General features: G+C 41.6%; 1 protein-coding gene across 1 annotated transcript in view; it reads right to left on the reverse strand.

Moving 5' to 3' along the window:
- Positions 1-17,542, reverse strand: part of DYTN (dystrotelin) — a 46,831-nt gene extending 29,289 nt beyond the window's left edge. Inside the window, exons 1-7 of the mRNA XM_004764234.3 lie at positions 17,524-17,542; positions 13,694-13,768; positions 10,871-11,072; positions 8,308-8,393; positions 7,694-7,794; positions 3,162-3,233; positions 2,776-2,939 (exon numbers count right to left, since the gene is read on the reverse strand). Coding sequence (XP_004764291.2) covers positions 2,776-2,939; positions 3,162-3,233; positions 7,694-7,794; positions 8,308-8,393; positions 10,871-11,072; positions 13,694-13,768; positions 17,524-17,542 — 719 coding nt within the window. The remainder of the gene's footprint in view (positions 1-2,775; positions 2,940-3,161; positions 3,234-7,693; positions 7,795-8,307; positions 8,394-10,870; positions 11,073-13,693; positions 13,769-17,523) is intronic.
- Positions 17,543-17,835: the final 293 nt, after the last annotated feature.

Raw genomic sequence — 17,835 nt, forward strand, 5'->3', positions numbered from 1 at the left:
AAGAAACTGAATCAATCAGATTTTAAGCGACGGACACCAAGTTACACAACTTCTTGGTCCGCGGTAGAAGTAGGCTTTGAGCCCAGGGATACTACCCGAATGGAGAAATAGCTATTTTAGCAACTAGCATGGGCCACCAGTGCCAGAGGCTTGAGGCAGAGGCACACACCACCATTCCTAGTGACCATGAAGTGGGAACGTCAGCTCGGCTGTTCAGAGGATACCTAGTTAATGCTGCAGACTTTTCAATGACCATTAGTTGAATGAAGTTAAGGGAGTGACTTAGCTTATGCACAAGGAAAATGGGACTAGTAAACTCTGCCTTCTTGGCTGCCCTTGACTTGTCTGGGACAATACACTGACCCCAACCTTGCATTAATTCCTTTATGCTCAGAAACTACCCACAGGTATACAAGGAAAGGTATGGTATGAATAATGAGATTGGTCTGTTGATGTCTTTACCAGGAAAAATCAAGTTGGTTTTTTTTTTTTTTCCCAATGTCATCTCAACTTACATCTCAACTTAGCATAAATGGGATGTGTCCAGCTAAAATATAACACTGGCTTAGCACCGATCTCTGGTCTTTGCACTTTTTCTTATTTTAGAAGGTTAAGCCTTTGCCTTCTTCCTGTTACCTCCAGGTCTGCAAACACTTCGGCTCTAAAATGACTTTATTAATCTCACTAAAACATAAAGCCTTGAGGTTATCGCTGGAGTTTGGGAGAGCCAAAAACAAGAGTTTAAGGTTAGGACTGTCATAAATTCCAATAATTTCTAATAGACGCAGAAGGTTACAGCTAAAAGAAGCCTAGCACTCCAATGGGCCCAGCCCTCCTTATTTTACTTATTTTACTTAAAGAAACTGAGGTCCAGAGAGGTTAATGGCCTTGTGCAGGTATCCAGGTGTCTGCATGTACGAGAACTTTACATTGACTTGGATGTCTAGGACGAAGGATGGTTTGCAGAGGCATTTCTAAGAAGAAGTGAATTTCATTCTCAATAGAAAGGGAACTGAACTGAACTTTAAAAAATTGCACTTCTTGCCCTCTGCCTTGGCATGACCTTTGTCATTCAAGCTCTTTGAGACTCCTTTATAAAATAGGAGCAATAGGGGTGCCTGGGTGGCTCAGTAGGTTAAATCGTCTGCCTTCAGCTCAGGTCATGATCCCAGGGTCCTCAGATCGAGCCCCGCATAGGGGTCTCTGTTTAGCAGGGAGCCTGTTTCCTCCACTCTCTCTGGCTGCCTCTCTGCCTACTTGTGATCTCTGTCTGTCAAATAAATAAATAAAAATCTTAAAAAAAATAGGAGCAATAATATCTGCTTTATGTTACACATAATACTTTTGAAAAAATATTTCAGTGTAAAAGTTGTATTTTATATAATTGCAAAGTGAATCCTGTACCTGGTCCAGGGCAGTGCTTGCAGTAAATACTCAATTAGTGTTTGTTTGTTGGTTAAATGATCGCAACGTGCATATAACATGATAAATCCTATTCACGTTCCTCCACGGTCCAATATAAAGAGAGTTTATCTTTCATTGTGGTGTGGAGATTTCTTTGGTTCGGTTTGCTCAGTTTCCAAAGGTCCTTTCCATTTATGTTTTATTGCTTAAAGGATAGTTATTTGCAGAGAGGTTTTCCTGAGTGAAATGTCACCATGTCCTCAGAATTCTCTGCAAACCCTCTTCGTTTTCTCGGCAAAGCTAGAATCTTCCAGCTTCCTAGCGGATCCAGCAGATGGATTTTATACCCACGGGGGGCATGTTTACCATCTGGGTTAGTTAAGATCTGAAAGTATAAGATGAGAAGAACAGAGTCTCCAAGTCCTCACTCCTGCCCCTTCTGGACACCCCGTTCTTTGACTTGTTTTTAGCAACCCAGCAGTCCCAGCGAGTCAGTCCTACTAGACCTTCAGCTCCTGCCGGGATTCATTCACCAGGATAATGGCATCCCTGGGCCTGGTGTTGACCTGCTAGTTTCCTTCTTTCCTCCCCAAGTCTATCTGACGTTAATTTCACTTCCTTACTGTTTTATTTATGAGAGACCAACAACACCCTTTTCCTAAGGGAGGGTTTGACTGTCTTCAAAGATATGGAAAGATCTCCCCTAGCTTCCCAGTCCGCCCTTTCCTCTAAGCAGAGTGAGGATCTGGTGTAAGCTGTGCCCCTCCCTGCAAACCTGATTTTTCCTTTGGTTCCTGAGACCCTGTTCCCAGTTGTCTACACTGGGAGGCAGCATGGCATCATGATTGCAAAGCGGTGCCTGGGGATTCAGTCTGCCAGTAATTACTTGCCACCATGTGCAAGTTATTTAGCTTCTCGGCAAACTGGGGATAGTAATATCACCTTTTATAGAGGTTTTAGCAAGTCCTTAAATGATATGATCCATGTGAACCACTCAACTTAACACTTAATAAACTATTATTAGTACTATAATTCTTATGCATGATTCCAAAGTATTTGGAAGTGGGTTTTTTTTTTTTTTTTTTTTTTTTTTTTTTTTGGTAACAGAAGAAAAAATATTTTTCTCTTAGAGGAATAAAAACGTTTATTGATCAGACCACGTGCCAATGGAAGAATTTAATATTCTATTAGCTGTAGAAGATAAAATATAATTTATTGTTAACCAAGATGCCCCATGCAGAAAATTATTGACCCCGAACTAACAGCTGAGTTTCAGATGTGTGAGGACCACGGAAGAATCTGGAGGGATGTAGCTCCACCCCTAGACCCCGTTGGAGCATGACTGTGTGAAATATTGATGAGTGACTGTACCTCAGTCCTGTGATTGGAAAGTTCCTGCAGATTCTACACCGGGCAGGGTGAGTGACCATTTCTGTAGCAGATAACCGGTAGCAGGTTGGGAGCCTCAGGAGGATGGGAGGCTCAGACTGCAACCAAGACAGGAATTTTTCTTCTTTGATTGTTGGGCTCAACACCTGAAAAACAGCGTCTCACTCAAATAGGTTGCCAGGCATGACTCTGGTCTCTCCTGCAGAGGAAAATGTAGTTTTATCTTCTTTTCTGGCTGTTTCTGCCAAAGAAGTCTGTATCTTATACTAGGTTGTCTGGGATGCTGTGCCCAGCCACCGATCTGTCATTTGAACCAGTTAGCACACAAGTCTGCCCCCAACTCCGGGGGACATTTGCATGGTACTCACCCCTTGGAAACAGCTGCGGGTAGCACTTTCCACAGAGCACAGAGTGCGACTCTCCCCTACGACCGCTGGGATCTACAAGAGGCAGGAAACTCCGAGTCAGCTGTGAGAAGCTGGAGAAATACATGACCCCTGGAATCAGCATGCCTGAGTCCTGGTGCTTCCAGCCACGGACTCACAAGTACTTGGTGTATGACACTGGATGAACTGCCCTCATTCAAGCAGACAAGAAATGTGTGGGTTTTGTGCAATGTCCGAATGGGGAGAGTGAATGAACACGGGAGAGGAGGCAGCCAGGAGGAAGGGGGAGACTGCGAAGAGTGTCCAGCCATTGGGGTAGTACTTACTGGGGGATGGCTTCCATTGTTTCACTTCTTATGCTCCCAGGGATGTTATTTTCACCCTCCTTCACTTGTGAATTAGTATATGTGCTGCCGAAGCGAGCACTACTTGTGAATTAATTATATGTAACAATGATACTGTATTCATGTTCAGAGCTGTTTTAAGAAAAATCTTTCCAAACACTTTCATAGCATCCCATTTTAACAAACACCAATTTCGGAGCGAGGGCAGTAGTCATTATCCTTGTTCAAAGCAAGTGGCACTTGAGATTTAATATTTTGCTCCGGATAAAAACAGAACAAGATTTAGCTGCAGAATTGAGATCTCACTTCATGACTCCTTACTCTGTTGATGGGTAGGAGGGAGTCACAGAGCTTTGTCCTTTGGACTCACATTGTAGGGGTTCCAAAGGTTCCATCTGTGCTGGTTTCCACCTTTCAATCAAGGTGACCAAAGGAGTTTCACTTAGGGACTAAGGATCCCTTGTGACTGCCAGGAGGGCCAGGGACTTGGCTCTGACATATCTAGAGGCACAGATGCGTGTCCCTGTCACCTCCATCTATGCCCATGTGGTCAGGAGTCCTCATTTCACGTCTGATGTCTTCTCCAGCACAGGCTGTCAAGAGGCATCGCCTGCAAGCTCAAAAGTAATTTCGAAGACCCCCCTGCTGAGTCCATCAACTCGAATAAACATTCTTCTAATCAGGAAAGTGGCACTTAGAACCACTTTGCTGACAATTAGCCAGGCAGGAGTCAACAAACATTTGCGTAATAGTGACAAGATGGCTGTACTTTAAATTGATAATAACCCCATCACCAGCTGAACAGAAGTAACTACTCCCTACGTCACTTGGCCTTTGTCTGAAAAACTAACTCATTATCCATACTGTGGCCTGTGAGTGTGGAGGAACTAGCTGGACACTTATTAAGAGGGTGTTTCTGAGCCCTTGGAAAGGGGGGTTAACTTCTTGTAAAATAAGGGAAGGGGATCAGGATTCAATTGAATCAATGAATCAATCAAGATTCATTGCCAGCTCTGCGATGCTGACATCAATCAAAAGAAAACTCACTTCTGTAGTGGATTTTAGCCTCCATATTTGGCTTTAAGTATGTGCACAAAGATTTTGTGGATTAATTGCCCATTTGACTAATTTCTTGCAGGTGTGCTATAGAAGACTGCATGTGGCTTAGATGGCATGCTACCCCAGGCAGAACGCCACTTGAAATGATAATTAGGATTCTTGGGGGAGTGGTTTGAATCACATGGTGAGGCCTGGAATTTTCTATGGGAATCCATCTCTGAGTTCTTAATGGAAGTCAATGGGAGGATAATTTGCTATGCAAATTTCCACCTTCCTAAGAGTTTTCTCAGGAGCGTCCTAATGTGGGAGACAGAGCCCTGCTGGAGCTGCCATTTCAGTGGCTCATTGACCTCAGTTGAGCCTGGAACAAGAGCACATTTTTAGGGCTTGTTGGGTAGGGTGCTGGTCTGGGGCTACAGTAGTTACAAAGTGAGAACAAGGATTTCTCCAGGAAAAGGAAAATGCCCCTCAGAACACCTACTTTCATAATATTCACCTAAGCTCCCCGCCCTCGCCTTTTAAGTCCTACTGCATAAATAGGTGGACAGACTTTGCCACTCTCTCTGACTCTCCACCAGCTTAAGTCCTGAGGCATGAGGATGGTTGGGTAGTACCTCTGCCTGGCAGATATGCCTGAGAGTCAGCAGAAAGCTGGTAATGGGATCTATGTGCCACCACCACCACCAGAACAGCTCTGAAATAACTATGCCTGATGTTTAGCTTTCTAAATTTAAAAAAAAAATCATCACTCCATTTGAAAAAATATGAACATGTTGAATATTATTGGGAATTTCTAGAACTAATGAAATATTAATTATTATGATCAATACAAACATGAGATGTTAAGACCAAATCAAAGCACAGGTAACTTTGGATAGGTTTTTCTTTCTCTCTCTCTCTTTTTTAAAGATTTATTTATTTATTTATTTGAGAGAGAGAGAGAAAGGGAGCAAGTGTAGGAGAAAGAGACAGAGGGAGAGGGAGAGAGAAAGAATCTCAAGCAGACTCTCCACTAAGCTTGGAGCCTGACATGGGGATCAATTTCATAACCCTGAGATCATGACTTGAGCTGAAATCAAGAGTCAAATGCTCACCCAGGTGCCCCCAGGATTGGTTTTTCTAAACCATACCCCCTGTCCTAAAGTTCTAATAATCTTTCTCTTTACCCACCTCCTTCATGACTATTCCTAGTTCAGAATTCTTGGTCCTGAAGAGTACCAGAAGAATAGAGTACCTGAAGTACCTGAAGAGTACCTGAAGGTCCTGAAGAATATGCCACCCCCTTTGGCATATGGATTATTTTGAGCTAAAGGCCAATGAAAACCAGCAGATGCAGGAGAAGCTCTAAAAGCAGGAAAGAAAATGTATACTTGTCAACAAAATGTCTACTTATGAGGGAAATTTCAATTTGCCAAAGATCTCTCCTTCTTCCTACTAGCAAGAAGAGGACACTAAACAACTCTTATCAATGGAGAAGGGACCAACCTAAATCCTCACAACAAACTTTACTAAACAACCCTTGCTCATCATACTTTTCCTGGTAACCTTTTCATCACTTTCCTTCCCCACTGGGAAGCCCAGAACCCATTTGCCTTTGTTTAGCTCAAGATTGTATGTAAGCCTGAGTTCTAGTCATCCCTTTGAGTTACTCATCACTGGGCACTCCCATGTGTACGTGCCATATACATGCTAATAAACTTCTGTTTGTTCTCCTCTTGTTCATCTGTCCTTTGTCAGTCTAATTGACAGGGCTCCAGCCAGAGAACCTTATAAAGTATTCTTTCTTACAGCCTAGATACAGGAGAAAAATGACAGAAAGTTATTATTGCTTCACAGTGCAGAAAACTCACTGTGAGGACTTTATAGGAGCTGGAAGAACAGCAGAGGCATCTTTGAAGCAGGGGTAAAAGGCACACTCAGACAGAAACCACTTCCACACAGCACTGCATTTCATTTATGCTTTCATTAATCTTTGGTCGAAGGCCTTACAACCAGGCACTTTGTAAACCGTTGGAGACATAAACATGAGTGCAATACAGTCCTTCCCCTTGAGAAGCACTCTAGTGTAGAAGGCATACATCTGATAATAATGGCAACAAAATTCAATGAGTGCTATAACAAAGTTATGCACAGGAAGTTAAAGAGCTTTCAGTGAGGAGGTGACTAACGATTTGAATGACTTGAAAGATGAACAGTGTTTTCCAAGTGATAGGCAAAGATATTGCCGATAGATGGAGCTGCACAAGTCAGGGAGGAGAACTCGGCACATGATGGGCAGAGCAAGGATTTTGATATATGGAAGTGAAATTGGCATAAAAAATGCAAGGAAAAATTAAAGTCTGTGGAATAAGCAGAAGAAACCACTGGCGATCTTTTCAGGGGTGATACCTGAATGTATAGAGATATGCATCATTTTTTTTAGCTAGGCTATTTTACAACTCTGCAAGAGAATCAAAGTTAACGTGCAGAAAACAGATTGAATTGTAAATAATTCTCATCTATAGACATGCAAATAAATTCTGGCCTGGTTAGGGACTCACTCCCAACTTCCCCCAAAAGCCAGTCTTGCATCCACCTGCAAGTTCATTTTAATATTCCTTATCTATCAGTTTGTCCATTCTTTGGTTATTTCTTTCAACTAGTTTCAACACCTTACTGATACCCTTTTTTAATTCATAAATTAAATACATTTTTGGACTGGTGTTCATTTTTATAGTCCTATAAAATCATGATTTTACCTCTTTTGAAAAGAAAAGGATTGGGTCAAATCATGAAAGCTTTTCATATGATGCATAAATTCTTTAACTTAGGCTTTGTTCTACAGACAAGCATGGGCAGTGAAGAATTTTAAGCATGAGGGTGACATTTGCATTTTGGAAAAGTCACTGACTGCAGTGTGGGGGCAGAGTTGGAGAGAGGAGAAGCTTGAGTTAGGAAGTGATTATAATGGTCACATCTATGCTCAGGTAACAGCAGTGGCTGTAGAGAGGAAGATTGGCATGGAGAACTGTATTAAGAGAGAACTGACACTGTAAAAATCAGGTTCTTTGATAATAAAGGTGACTAATATAACTGGAGCGAATTTAGAATTCTTAAGTATCAGAGATTTACCTGCTGTAGATCTGTTAGTAGGTTTCTCAAAATGCTTCGAGTCATGCGTGCCCCAGAATCATAAGCTCCCCTGGTATTTTCTGCATAGAGCTGAAAAAGAGCTAGACATACAAAGGGGGAAAGAAATCTTTAAAAGGAACACTTGCCATACGTCTTGGAAGACTAAGTGCCTTGAATTCTAAGCAGTTTATTTGTAGGTATGAAGGGAAAAGGAAAGGAAAGCCATATTTCTCGATTGTTTGCTTGCTAGTTTGAAGACTTCCCAAATGAGGTAATTTGACAACTAATGGAAACCAATTCACATTTCAACCTCCTGATAGTTCAGCACATCAGCGATGAAGACCACGAGGTTGGTAAATGGCATTGTGAGGAGAGTCCCGGTCTTTAAAGGAATAATAACTACTTCTGTGCCTGAAAAATCCCCACACAAATAAATAGCGAGGACGACCAGGTTATGAATAATTAGAAAGAATAGATCGACACCTTGAAAACTTTCTTCATGCTGACTGCGTATCGAAGAAAAGCCACATGGCAGGGGAATAGGAATGGGTGAAGAAGATAGTGCTTTGGAGATTTGGAGGTCACTACACTTGATAAACAACTCGGTGAGTTACCTCTGTATTTTGTAAGAGGGCTGTCCCCGGACAAAGCAATCAGGACAGCAGCTGCAGGCACAAGCTTGAGCAAACCCGTTCCTGTGCTACATGGCAACAAAACACAGAGACAAGAATGGGAAAGGCACGGTGATTCTGGGTGAAGTTACCTTATAAAGACTTTAACTATTAACAGAGACTTCTGACATTATTTTCCAAGTTCACACTTTCTTTTTTTTTTCTTTATTTTCTTTCTTTTTTTTTTTTTAAGTTCATATTTTGGTCTGTTTTCCTATATCTAGGTTTTGGCAGACTAAAAATTGAATTAAATTTTTTCATCATTCATTCACTCATTCATTCATGTGCCCAACGCATATTTATTGGATGTTTTCTTGGTGCTAAGCAGTGCACTGGGCCCTGGGGAAACAGGGAGGCACCCTGTCTTCAGGGAGCAGGCAATGTCACTTCCTTAGGATGCACATACCTAGAAACCAAACAAAGATACAAGCACAGAAACATGTACATAAAAGCTCACAGACCCTCACTTAGAGCCTAATCATCTGTTGGTCACTGACTGTGCAGATCCAAGCCCTCAAAACAATGCCTCAAAGGGGATGCCTGGGTGGCTCAGTGGGTTTAGCCGCTGCCTTCGGCTCAGGTCATGATCTCAGGGTCCTGGGATCGAGTCCCGCATCGGGCTCTCTGCTCAGCAGGGAGCCTGCTTCCTTCTCTCTCTCTCTGCCTGCCTCTCAGTGTACTTGTAATTTCTCTCTGTCAAATAAATAAATAAAATCTTTAAAAAAAAAAAAAACAACAAAAAAAAAAAAAAAAACAATGCCTCAAAGGCAAGAAGATTGTTAGAAGCAGGGGTTGAAATTAGAAATGATGGTCAAAAGCTTAATGTTGGAGGTGTTTTTTTCTCGCAAAAAAAAAGTTGTTTTTTGTTTTTGTTTTTGTTTTGGTGCGGGGAGGGGCAGATGGGGAGTGAGTGAGAGAATCTTAAGCAAGCTCCAAGCTCAAAGTGCAACCCAAAGAGGGGCTCGATCTCACGATCCTGAGATTATGACCTAAGCTGAGATCAAGACTCAGGTGCTTCCTCAAAAGCTTAATGCTTAGCTAAGGGCACCTGGGTGGCTCAGACAGCTAAGCATCTGCCTTTGGCTTAGGTCATGATTCCAGGGTCCTGGGATCGAGTCTCTCATTGAGCTCCTTGTGCAACAGGAAGCCTGCTTCTCCCTCTGTCTGCCACTCCCCCTGTTTGCAGTCTCTCTCTCTATCTCTCTATGACAAATAACTAAATACAATCTTTTTTAAAAAGCTTAATGCTTAAGGAGTCTGAAATAATGAAAAAATAGCTTAAGAACATGTTTATATATTATTTGTGTGGTTAAAAAAAATAATAAACTAGAAAAGGAAACACTAGGAATTTGCCAGATGGCTAAACTGTGCTTGCCTCTGAGAGGCAGGATTTGGGGTAACATTTCTTCTTCTTTACTCTTTTCTGCACTTTCCAAATGTTTTATATTTACTATGATTTTTAAAAATGCATTCTAAAAGATGAGCCCTCCTCGGTCAAGACCACCCTAGGAAAAAGAATGAAGTGCGGCAGAAGAAGGGTAGACCCAAGAGCCACGGGAACACACAGTCACAGACACACACACACACACACACACACACACACACCATTTACTTTGGGGCATGCATAATTAAGCCTTTGATATGGTCTAAATTGGCTTACAGGTGCAGAAGACTGAGTGTTTGGATCCCTCTGAAATTCACATGTTAAAATTCTCACCTCCAATGTGATGGAATTTGGAGGTGGGACTTTGGGGTGATTAGGTCATGAGATTGGAACCCTCAAGAACTGGGTTAGTGCTCTTCTTATAAAAGAGAACTCAGAAAAAAAAATTAAGTAAAAGAGAACTCAGAGAACTCCCTCACCCCTTCCACCACAGGAGGACACAGCAAGAAGATAGTTCTCTGTGAATCAGGAAGTTGGTCCTCATCAAACACTGAAAAAGGCCGGCACCTTGACCTCGAACTTCCCAGCCTCCGGAACGATGAGAAATAAATGTTTGTTGTTTGAGCCACCCGGGCTACAGTATTTTTGTTGCAGCAGCCCAAACAGACTAAGACAACGGTTAGCCACGCATGCATAGGTTAATCAACCTTATTGTACCTGAGAAACAAAACAAAAACCAGTAACTGGTTATAAGAAATAAGCTACCAGGGACCCAAGAAAAGTTTTCTTAGTAGTTTTCTTAGTAGTTTTTTGTATGCATAGCTAGATAACCACCTTCACAAAAGGTGGGCATGCCTCCGGAGTGGAAACGAGTTTGTGTGAGACAGAAGTCATGTGGATTTGTTTTTCCCTTTTTTGCTATTCACGGGTCATTTGTATTAGTGAAGCTGATAAACATGTACTTCTTCATCCCCCTCCTGAATGAATAATACATTTGTGGAAAACAAAGAAGCTTTCTTATGTAACAAACCTCGAGCAGACCTTAGATGACACTAGGCGGGCCAATGACCAGCGGTGACTAAACACTGTCTTGAGGCCACAGGGTGACCTTCACACTCTCACCTGTCATACATCGTTGTGAGAAGGCTCAGAGTGAGTTCTGAAGCTCTGGGATGCACCTGTCCTGGTTTGTCCACCCCGACTCTACGAAAAAGCTCCTGAAGAGCCCGAGAGAGCTGCTGCACAGGGAGCGGGGTCTCTCTCGCTTCCCAGAGGCTGCCACGGAGGAGGACTTGCTGAATCAAAGAGCTGTCCATCAAGTCCACTGTGGAAAGCAAACAGGAAATTATCTTATTTTCCAATAGGAACACAGGCTTCAAATAAAGGCTTCAAATAAAGCAAATGTCTTCTAGTGTTTAATTAAGACTTTTTAAATAGCAACTGTTTTCTTTAAAGGGAATTAGAATATGACCACTATTTGGATGAATATCTCTTGTGTAGAATTCAGACCTTTTTAGGGGGATAGCAGATTTGATTTCGGAAAAGCGCATCTGTTGGGAAAGCCTAGTTATAACATTATTCCCAATGTAATCTCTAGGATATTGCTTTGCAGGATGACATTGAAAAGGGGAAAAAAGTGAGAAAACTGAAAAGCAGCCTTCTAAGGAAGTTAGGGCACTGTGCTGAGAAGTGGTGAAAACAGTTCTTCGACTCTTGATTAACTGAATTGAGCAAATTTACCTTTTGTGTTCAAATATAGTTTTCCCTGTCCACAGCCTTGCTTCAGAAGGAATATTGTGTTAAAATGCAATTGCCCAAGTTAAAAAACAAGTGATCTTTATAAAAGTGCAGTTGCTGAATTATCGGGTCCGCCCTTGGCTCAGTGATATTTCTTTTTGTTGATCTTGGTTCCATCGGTATTTTTATCTAGGAAAGGCACTTAATAAAGCGAACGTTGCTTACAAAAAATAATGGTTTATTTCTTATGTTTTTTTTTTTTTTTTTACCACCTCCTAAAAATTTTACAAGGCAATGAATACAAGGAAGAATGAAATAGAGCTAACCCTATGGTTTCTTGCAGACAGAGGATAACAGACCCGATTAATAAACACCCACTTGCACCATCTGAGAGATGAGGATGTCAGTGGCGCCCAGAGCTGCTGGCCTTGAAAATGCTTCAGTCTGTGGAATGATAAAACCCGGCGCTTTTCTCTACTTCGTAAATCAGCCTCACAGATAAGAAATCTAGCAAGTATAATAAAATTTTTTATTTGTTCTCTGATCCTGCTTTCAAAGGGAGAGCGTGCAGAAGCGAGGAGTAGGTTTTAGGTTGTGACTTTAATAAAAACCTGGCTGCAGGTGGTGGAAAGTGCAAACTGTTTTATCGTTATTCAGTCACAAAACTCATCACCTTGGCCGGTGCGCTGTACGCAAGGCGCTCTTGTCCTCCGCGGCGAGATCTGTATTACAGAGAAGCAGATAATGGTGGTGTGCGTGCGTCTGCCCGCAAGATTTATGCGGTGCCCTGGGATCCTGCCGCCTGGAGCTCACCGTGTGCTTTATCTCAGCCATTGGGACTTTCTTGTTTTCCGATCACTGTTTGGATCTCTCTTCTGGGGAGAGCTGTGAACTACTGGTTTTGTGTATTGTTAATATTCCCCCCGAGTATTATCCAAGTTCTAATGCCAGGGGTGATAAAAAGTTCAAAAAGGTATATCCTCAAATTTTACCGTTAGTCCACACCCCAGGCACTCAGGAGGGAGGCTTACAAGAGCATTTGCCACTAACTTTCTTCGATGGGAGAAATTCCCCAGGAAAATGGCAGAATCGAGGGTAAATTTTTGGTGAGCGTATTCCACCTTTTATTGGTCTCTGGAATAATAAGTAAGAGTTATATATGAATTTGTAAAAAAAAAATGTTTTTTTTTTTAAAAGCTGGGGGTCTGTTCTTCAAAGGGCCCTTTTGCAGTAGGGAAATAGAGAAAACGAGTTGCGTTGGTGGAAGAGATGGTCCTTTGTCTCCCCTCAGTTGTCTCTCCTTCTTTTCCTGCTGTACTCTTACCCTTGGGCACTTTGTGAAGCACAATTTGAAAATCACTGGTCTAAAGAACTTATTAGGCAGAAGGCAAACTATGACAAAAATTGCAATCTTCACGACAAATGTCATAGGTGTAACACTTCTTTAAGGTCTGATCTGATCAATGTCATAAATCACTTCACATGAAATTTTTTTTTTTTAATGCAACTCAGCACTTACTAGAAATCAATAACTTTAGGTCGAATCCCTGTTGTTTTTCATACATAGAACCCAATTTATTTCATTTTGAAGAATTTTTACTAAATAAACACTTTAACTGTATTTTATCTTATTTTGCCCATGATAATAATATAGGAAAAGAAAATCATGGCATTCAACCAGATATAAATTTAATGCAAAAAAGCAGTTCTCAGAGAATTCTTGAGATCGTTTTAAGATTTGTGGCCCAAGGGTGATTCATCTGAATGTATTTTTGCATGTTCAAATAGAGGGGCATGGCTTCAAAATGCAAATCTTACATGGTAGAAGGAATTTTTAATTTTCATGCTTAAATCTGCATGTGTAGATTCTAAACTAATTTTATAATTTTATTTTGTGTTAATACTGGTATCCTGAAAAGGAAACAAACAAAAATGTCCAGAAACCAAGTAGGAAAAATAAAAAAATAATTAAAACCTCTTCCACAAGTTATTTTCTCTTGTCGGACAGTGAAGCTACCCGTGGGTAGCGCACAAAGGCTGTACCCTCCGCATTCTATCATCTCTGCTACTAATAGGGTAAATGCATAGACCCAGCCTTCTGGAGCTAGCAGTCACTCGCATGGGGGGGAGTCCTTGTTTTCTCTGTGAATTTTACATCATACATCAGGATCAGATTATTTCAAGTTTTTAAAGAGATTCTGTACTTACACTGGCACAGAGTTTGCACTGATCGTAATTTGAAGGCTGTTCTGTAAATGGAATTCTCAATACTGTTAAGGGCATCTGGAAAGAAAACATGAAATATCATGGATAAAGGACCATCTCATTAGATAAATCCCACATTAGAGAAGGGAATCCTAGAGATCATGTATGTAGCCATGTTGTTATTTCTGCAGGTGAGGAAATCAACGTCTAGAGCTTTCTTTCCTACCTGGGAACAAAAAATAGTGGTTGCAGTGTCCTAGGCTGCAAGTGACCCTACAGGACATCCTTTGAGTCTACTAAACTTTTTATATAAAAAGGAAACAGCCTTGGGGCACCTGGGTGGCTCAGTCAGTTAAACCTCTGCCTTTGGGTCAGGTCATGATCTCATGGTCCTGGGATTGGCCCTGCATCGGGGCTCTCTGCTCAGCAAGGAGTCTGCTTTTCTTTCTCTCTCTGCCTGCCCCTCCCCCAGAACTCATGCATGCTCTCTCTTTCAGATAAACAAAGAAAATATTTTTTAAAACTGGGAACAGCCTTGTGAGTCAAACAGGATTAAAAAAAAAAAAACTCTGTAGAATATGAAGTCAATTTTGTAAATAAATTCTAGTCAGATGTACAGACAAAAATTTATGCATATAGGAAAATGACACAAAAGCTCTCCATCCATTCATTCCTTCAGCAAATATTTATTGAGCTCTTACTATGTGGTCCCAGCATGATTCCAGGCCCTTGAAATACAGCAGTTAACAAAACAGATACAAATCCTTGCCACGTGGAGCTTAATTTCTCAGGGCAATTATCAAATGGTTCATAGAGGTTATCTCTGGTTGTTTGAATTCTTTGTAGAGTTATTTTCATTCTACTTGTTGATATCACCTCAATGTGTTTATGGAGAGTGTCTGTTATTTTTACGATCAGAAAAGAATTATTATTATACCTTCTTTTGAGAGTTACCACCACCAAGAACACTACAACAATGGTTAACATTTCTGAGCCCTTACCGGGTCCTGAGTATTTACCCATCCCTTTCACAGTGTGGTGGAGAAGAGAAAGCTCTGGAGTCATAACTAGTTCCTTTTCTTTTTGGGGAAATTAGTTTACTATTTGCTCTTCACTTTCTTCATCAGATAAGTAGATATGTGTGCTGGAGACATGTTTGTGAGTAGAAACACAGGCAGCCCTTTAGCTCCTGCTAAGCAAGCCCTACAGCAAAACACATACAAGGGGACTGCCCAGTGGCTTTCACCCATTCACATCCATGTGGCAGGATAATTTATATTGATTTTAATTTCTTATTCTTGCAGAGAATTTAGAGGATGAAGAGGCAATTTTTCCGTGTCCCTTCCTGTGTGTGTTCCAAGGTCTAAACTCTTCATTCCTTTGGAAGATTGAACAGCTTCTTTGTGTTTAAGGGGCCTCTGTAGAGTCAGCCCACCCAGACCTTTGTATGAAAGGCCCATCAAGGAACTAAAGCTATTCATGGAAATGGGGGTTTGACTCAATACTAATAGAGTTTCAAGGACCAAGATCAAGGGCAAGTTGTTCTTCCAAAGCAGAACAGGTGCACTGGTTCAACAGAAGAAGGCTGAATGGGGGCTGGGTGGACTGAGGAAGAGGTTTTTGACATAAATACCACTGTGATCCCCCACTTTCTGTGTCCACAACCTTATCCCCTCTCCTAGTTCCTCCTCCTTGCCCCATACACGCCGTCTGGACTTCCCTTGCTTGGAAAACCAATCTTGATTTCAGGGTCACTCTAGCTATGGCTGTCTCTTTCCTGAAGCAGGAGAGGGGCTGATGCCTGGACAGGAAGTCCTGAATAGTTCAGATCAGATGTTCCGTGGAGGAACCTGAAAAGGTTTTTATCATGTGTTTAAGGAATGGCTCCTTCCCAAACTTAACGGAGTCTGAATTTCATACCAAGCTACAAAGACTTGGTTTTGGTTTAGAAAATAATGTTTCTTTCCCTGAAGTGTTGAGGCGGAAAAGTCCTAGCTGTTATATATGTGGGGATTGAGTACCAGGCACTGTGCTAACCCACTGAGGGGCTTATGGCGTCAAACCAGTTCAGATCCACACCTGGGGAGTTAGAGCACAGCAAAAGCTTCTCCCGGAACATACCCTAATTCAATGATTGGTATGTGACCATGACTGGAAGACACTTACTTCAGGTGAATGTGCCTAAAAATGTCATTAAATAAGCAATCTTAAGAACACTTTACATCTTAGTTTCTCTCTCTCTCTCTCTCTCTTTTTTTTTTTTTTTTTTGAACAGAAGCAACTATATCAAAGAAGCTACAATCTGCTCTTAATCTTTTATTATTTAACATTTCCTTATGTTTTGGAAATACTTTTCAGTTTTCAGCTTGCCAACATTAGACTATGGAGAAGTTAGAAGAAACACCTCTGCCCTCTATCTGGAGAAGGGAAAACACATCGAGAGTAGCCAGAATGGTGCAAAAATAGTTTTACAGAACTGCAATGCCCAACATTTTCTTTCCTTCTGGAAATTGGCCAGTTTTTGTGCCCTGGTTCCTCTCAGATGCACCAAATGAATCCAGAGAGTCAGCAAACTCGGGCTCTGCAGGTTTTCCCCGATGCTGCCGCTGGTTCTGTACCTGCCGTACCATCTGGCCACGGCACTCCTGTCAAATTACGTTTTGCAGTGTCACCTGACGCAGTTATGCAGCGTAACACGGCAAGCTGTGATCGAGTACAATGTGGAAAATGAATGAGCATCCCAGGTGATTCACTACCAGCTTTGCTTCCTAAGGGCTTTTTTTTTTTTCCTTTTCTGCTGGTGGGGGAAAACTCAAGAAAGGAAGAAGTCGTTTGATGTATGAAGCCCACAACTAGGCAGAAAGCAGTTTTAGATGCTTAAAGAAATAATAATCCAAGCTACATATGGTCTTGTTCATGAAGGCAATTTGACTGGGAAACATGTTTTGCTTTAAATGATTCTTATTTTGTCACTTTCTACAGATTCTACAGATTCTGAGACTCTAAGGAACAGGCTATCATCTCTGGTGGGATGATCCAAAAATAGATTTTTGGCCAGTGATTCTCAAAGTGGTTCTGGGTGAGGAGCGTCAGCATCGCCTGGGAACTTGTTAGAAATGCATGTTCTTGGACACCTGGGTGGCCCAGTCAGTTAAGTGTCTGCTTTGGCTCAGGTCACGATGCCGGCATCCTGGGATCCAGGCACCCTCCACACTGCATTGGGCTCCCTGCTCAGCAGGCGAGTCTGCTTCTCCCTCTCCCTCCCCCTAGTTCATGTTCTCTTTCTTGTTCTCTCTCTCTCAAATGAATAAATAAAATCTGTAAAAAAAAAAAATTACAAGCCACTCCTGGGCTTACCCTGGCATTCAGAGGTATTGGTAGAAAGGAGAATTAGTGCCTTCATACCCAGTTATCAAATATTTATACAGTGACAGCTGTGAGACCTTTCACCCAACTTTGGGCCTGCATAGTACTGTGAACCTACCCTTGATGTTAAAATATCTGCAGTGATGTCATTTTAACAGTAAACCATGAAGATATACAAAAATTAGGTAAGCTACTTTTTGTGTATTTGGGTAGTAATTTAATGTGTAATTGTATCGAGAACAAGTCTTTTGCTAAGTACCTGTTGGTGCTTTCGGGACAACAGACCAAATGCTCTTCCATATATTACAAATTTCTGTTTAGAAAAGAAAGAAAATCTTCTTAATAACCCACTAGTTTCTTTTTCTGCCAGATTCCCTGTTTTGCACCTCAGAAGTCTGAAAATAGAACATCTGGGCCTCAATTTTTTGTTTATAAACTATGCTCAGAAACTTGAGAATGATACTCACCTTGTTTACCTGGGTCCATTTCAGGAATTTCTTGGAAGGGCAGATGGCAAGAGGGTCCCTGCAACAGAAAATAAACCAATATTTGAAGCAAAAGGTTTTGCAGTTGGAAGGGGGAAGATGGGGAGAACCAAATGACAACGAGGCAAAGTCATTTCACCTGCGGAACGATGAATAAAAGGGGTTCCGGGAGCCTGTGTAATCTCTTGGGAGGATAAAAATAAGGAATGTGGGGCTAGATGCCTCTTACACTTATATCCTCCAGGGCATTGGGAGCTGTATCTCTGAAACTGCGAGCAGCTCCTGAAACTAATA

This window comes from Mustela putorius, unplaced genomic scaffold (assembly GCF_011764305.1).
Source record: "Mustela putorius furo isolate JIRA1106 unplaced genomic scaffold, ASM1176430v1.1 tig00000275_pilon_pilon_pilon, whole genome shotgun sequence".
Lineage (NCBI taxonomy): Eukaryota > Metazoa > Chordata > Mammalia > Carnivora > Mustelidae > Mustela > Mustela putorius.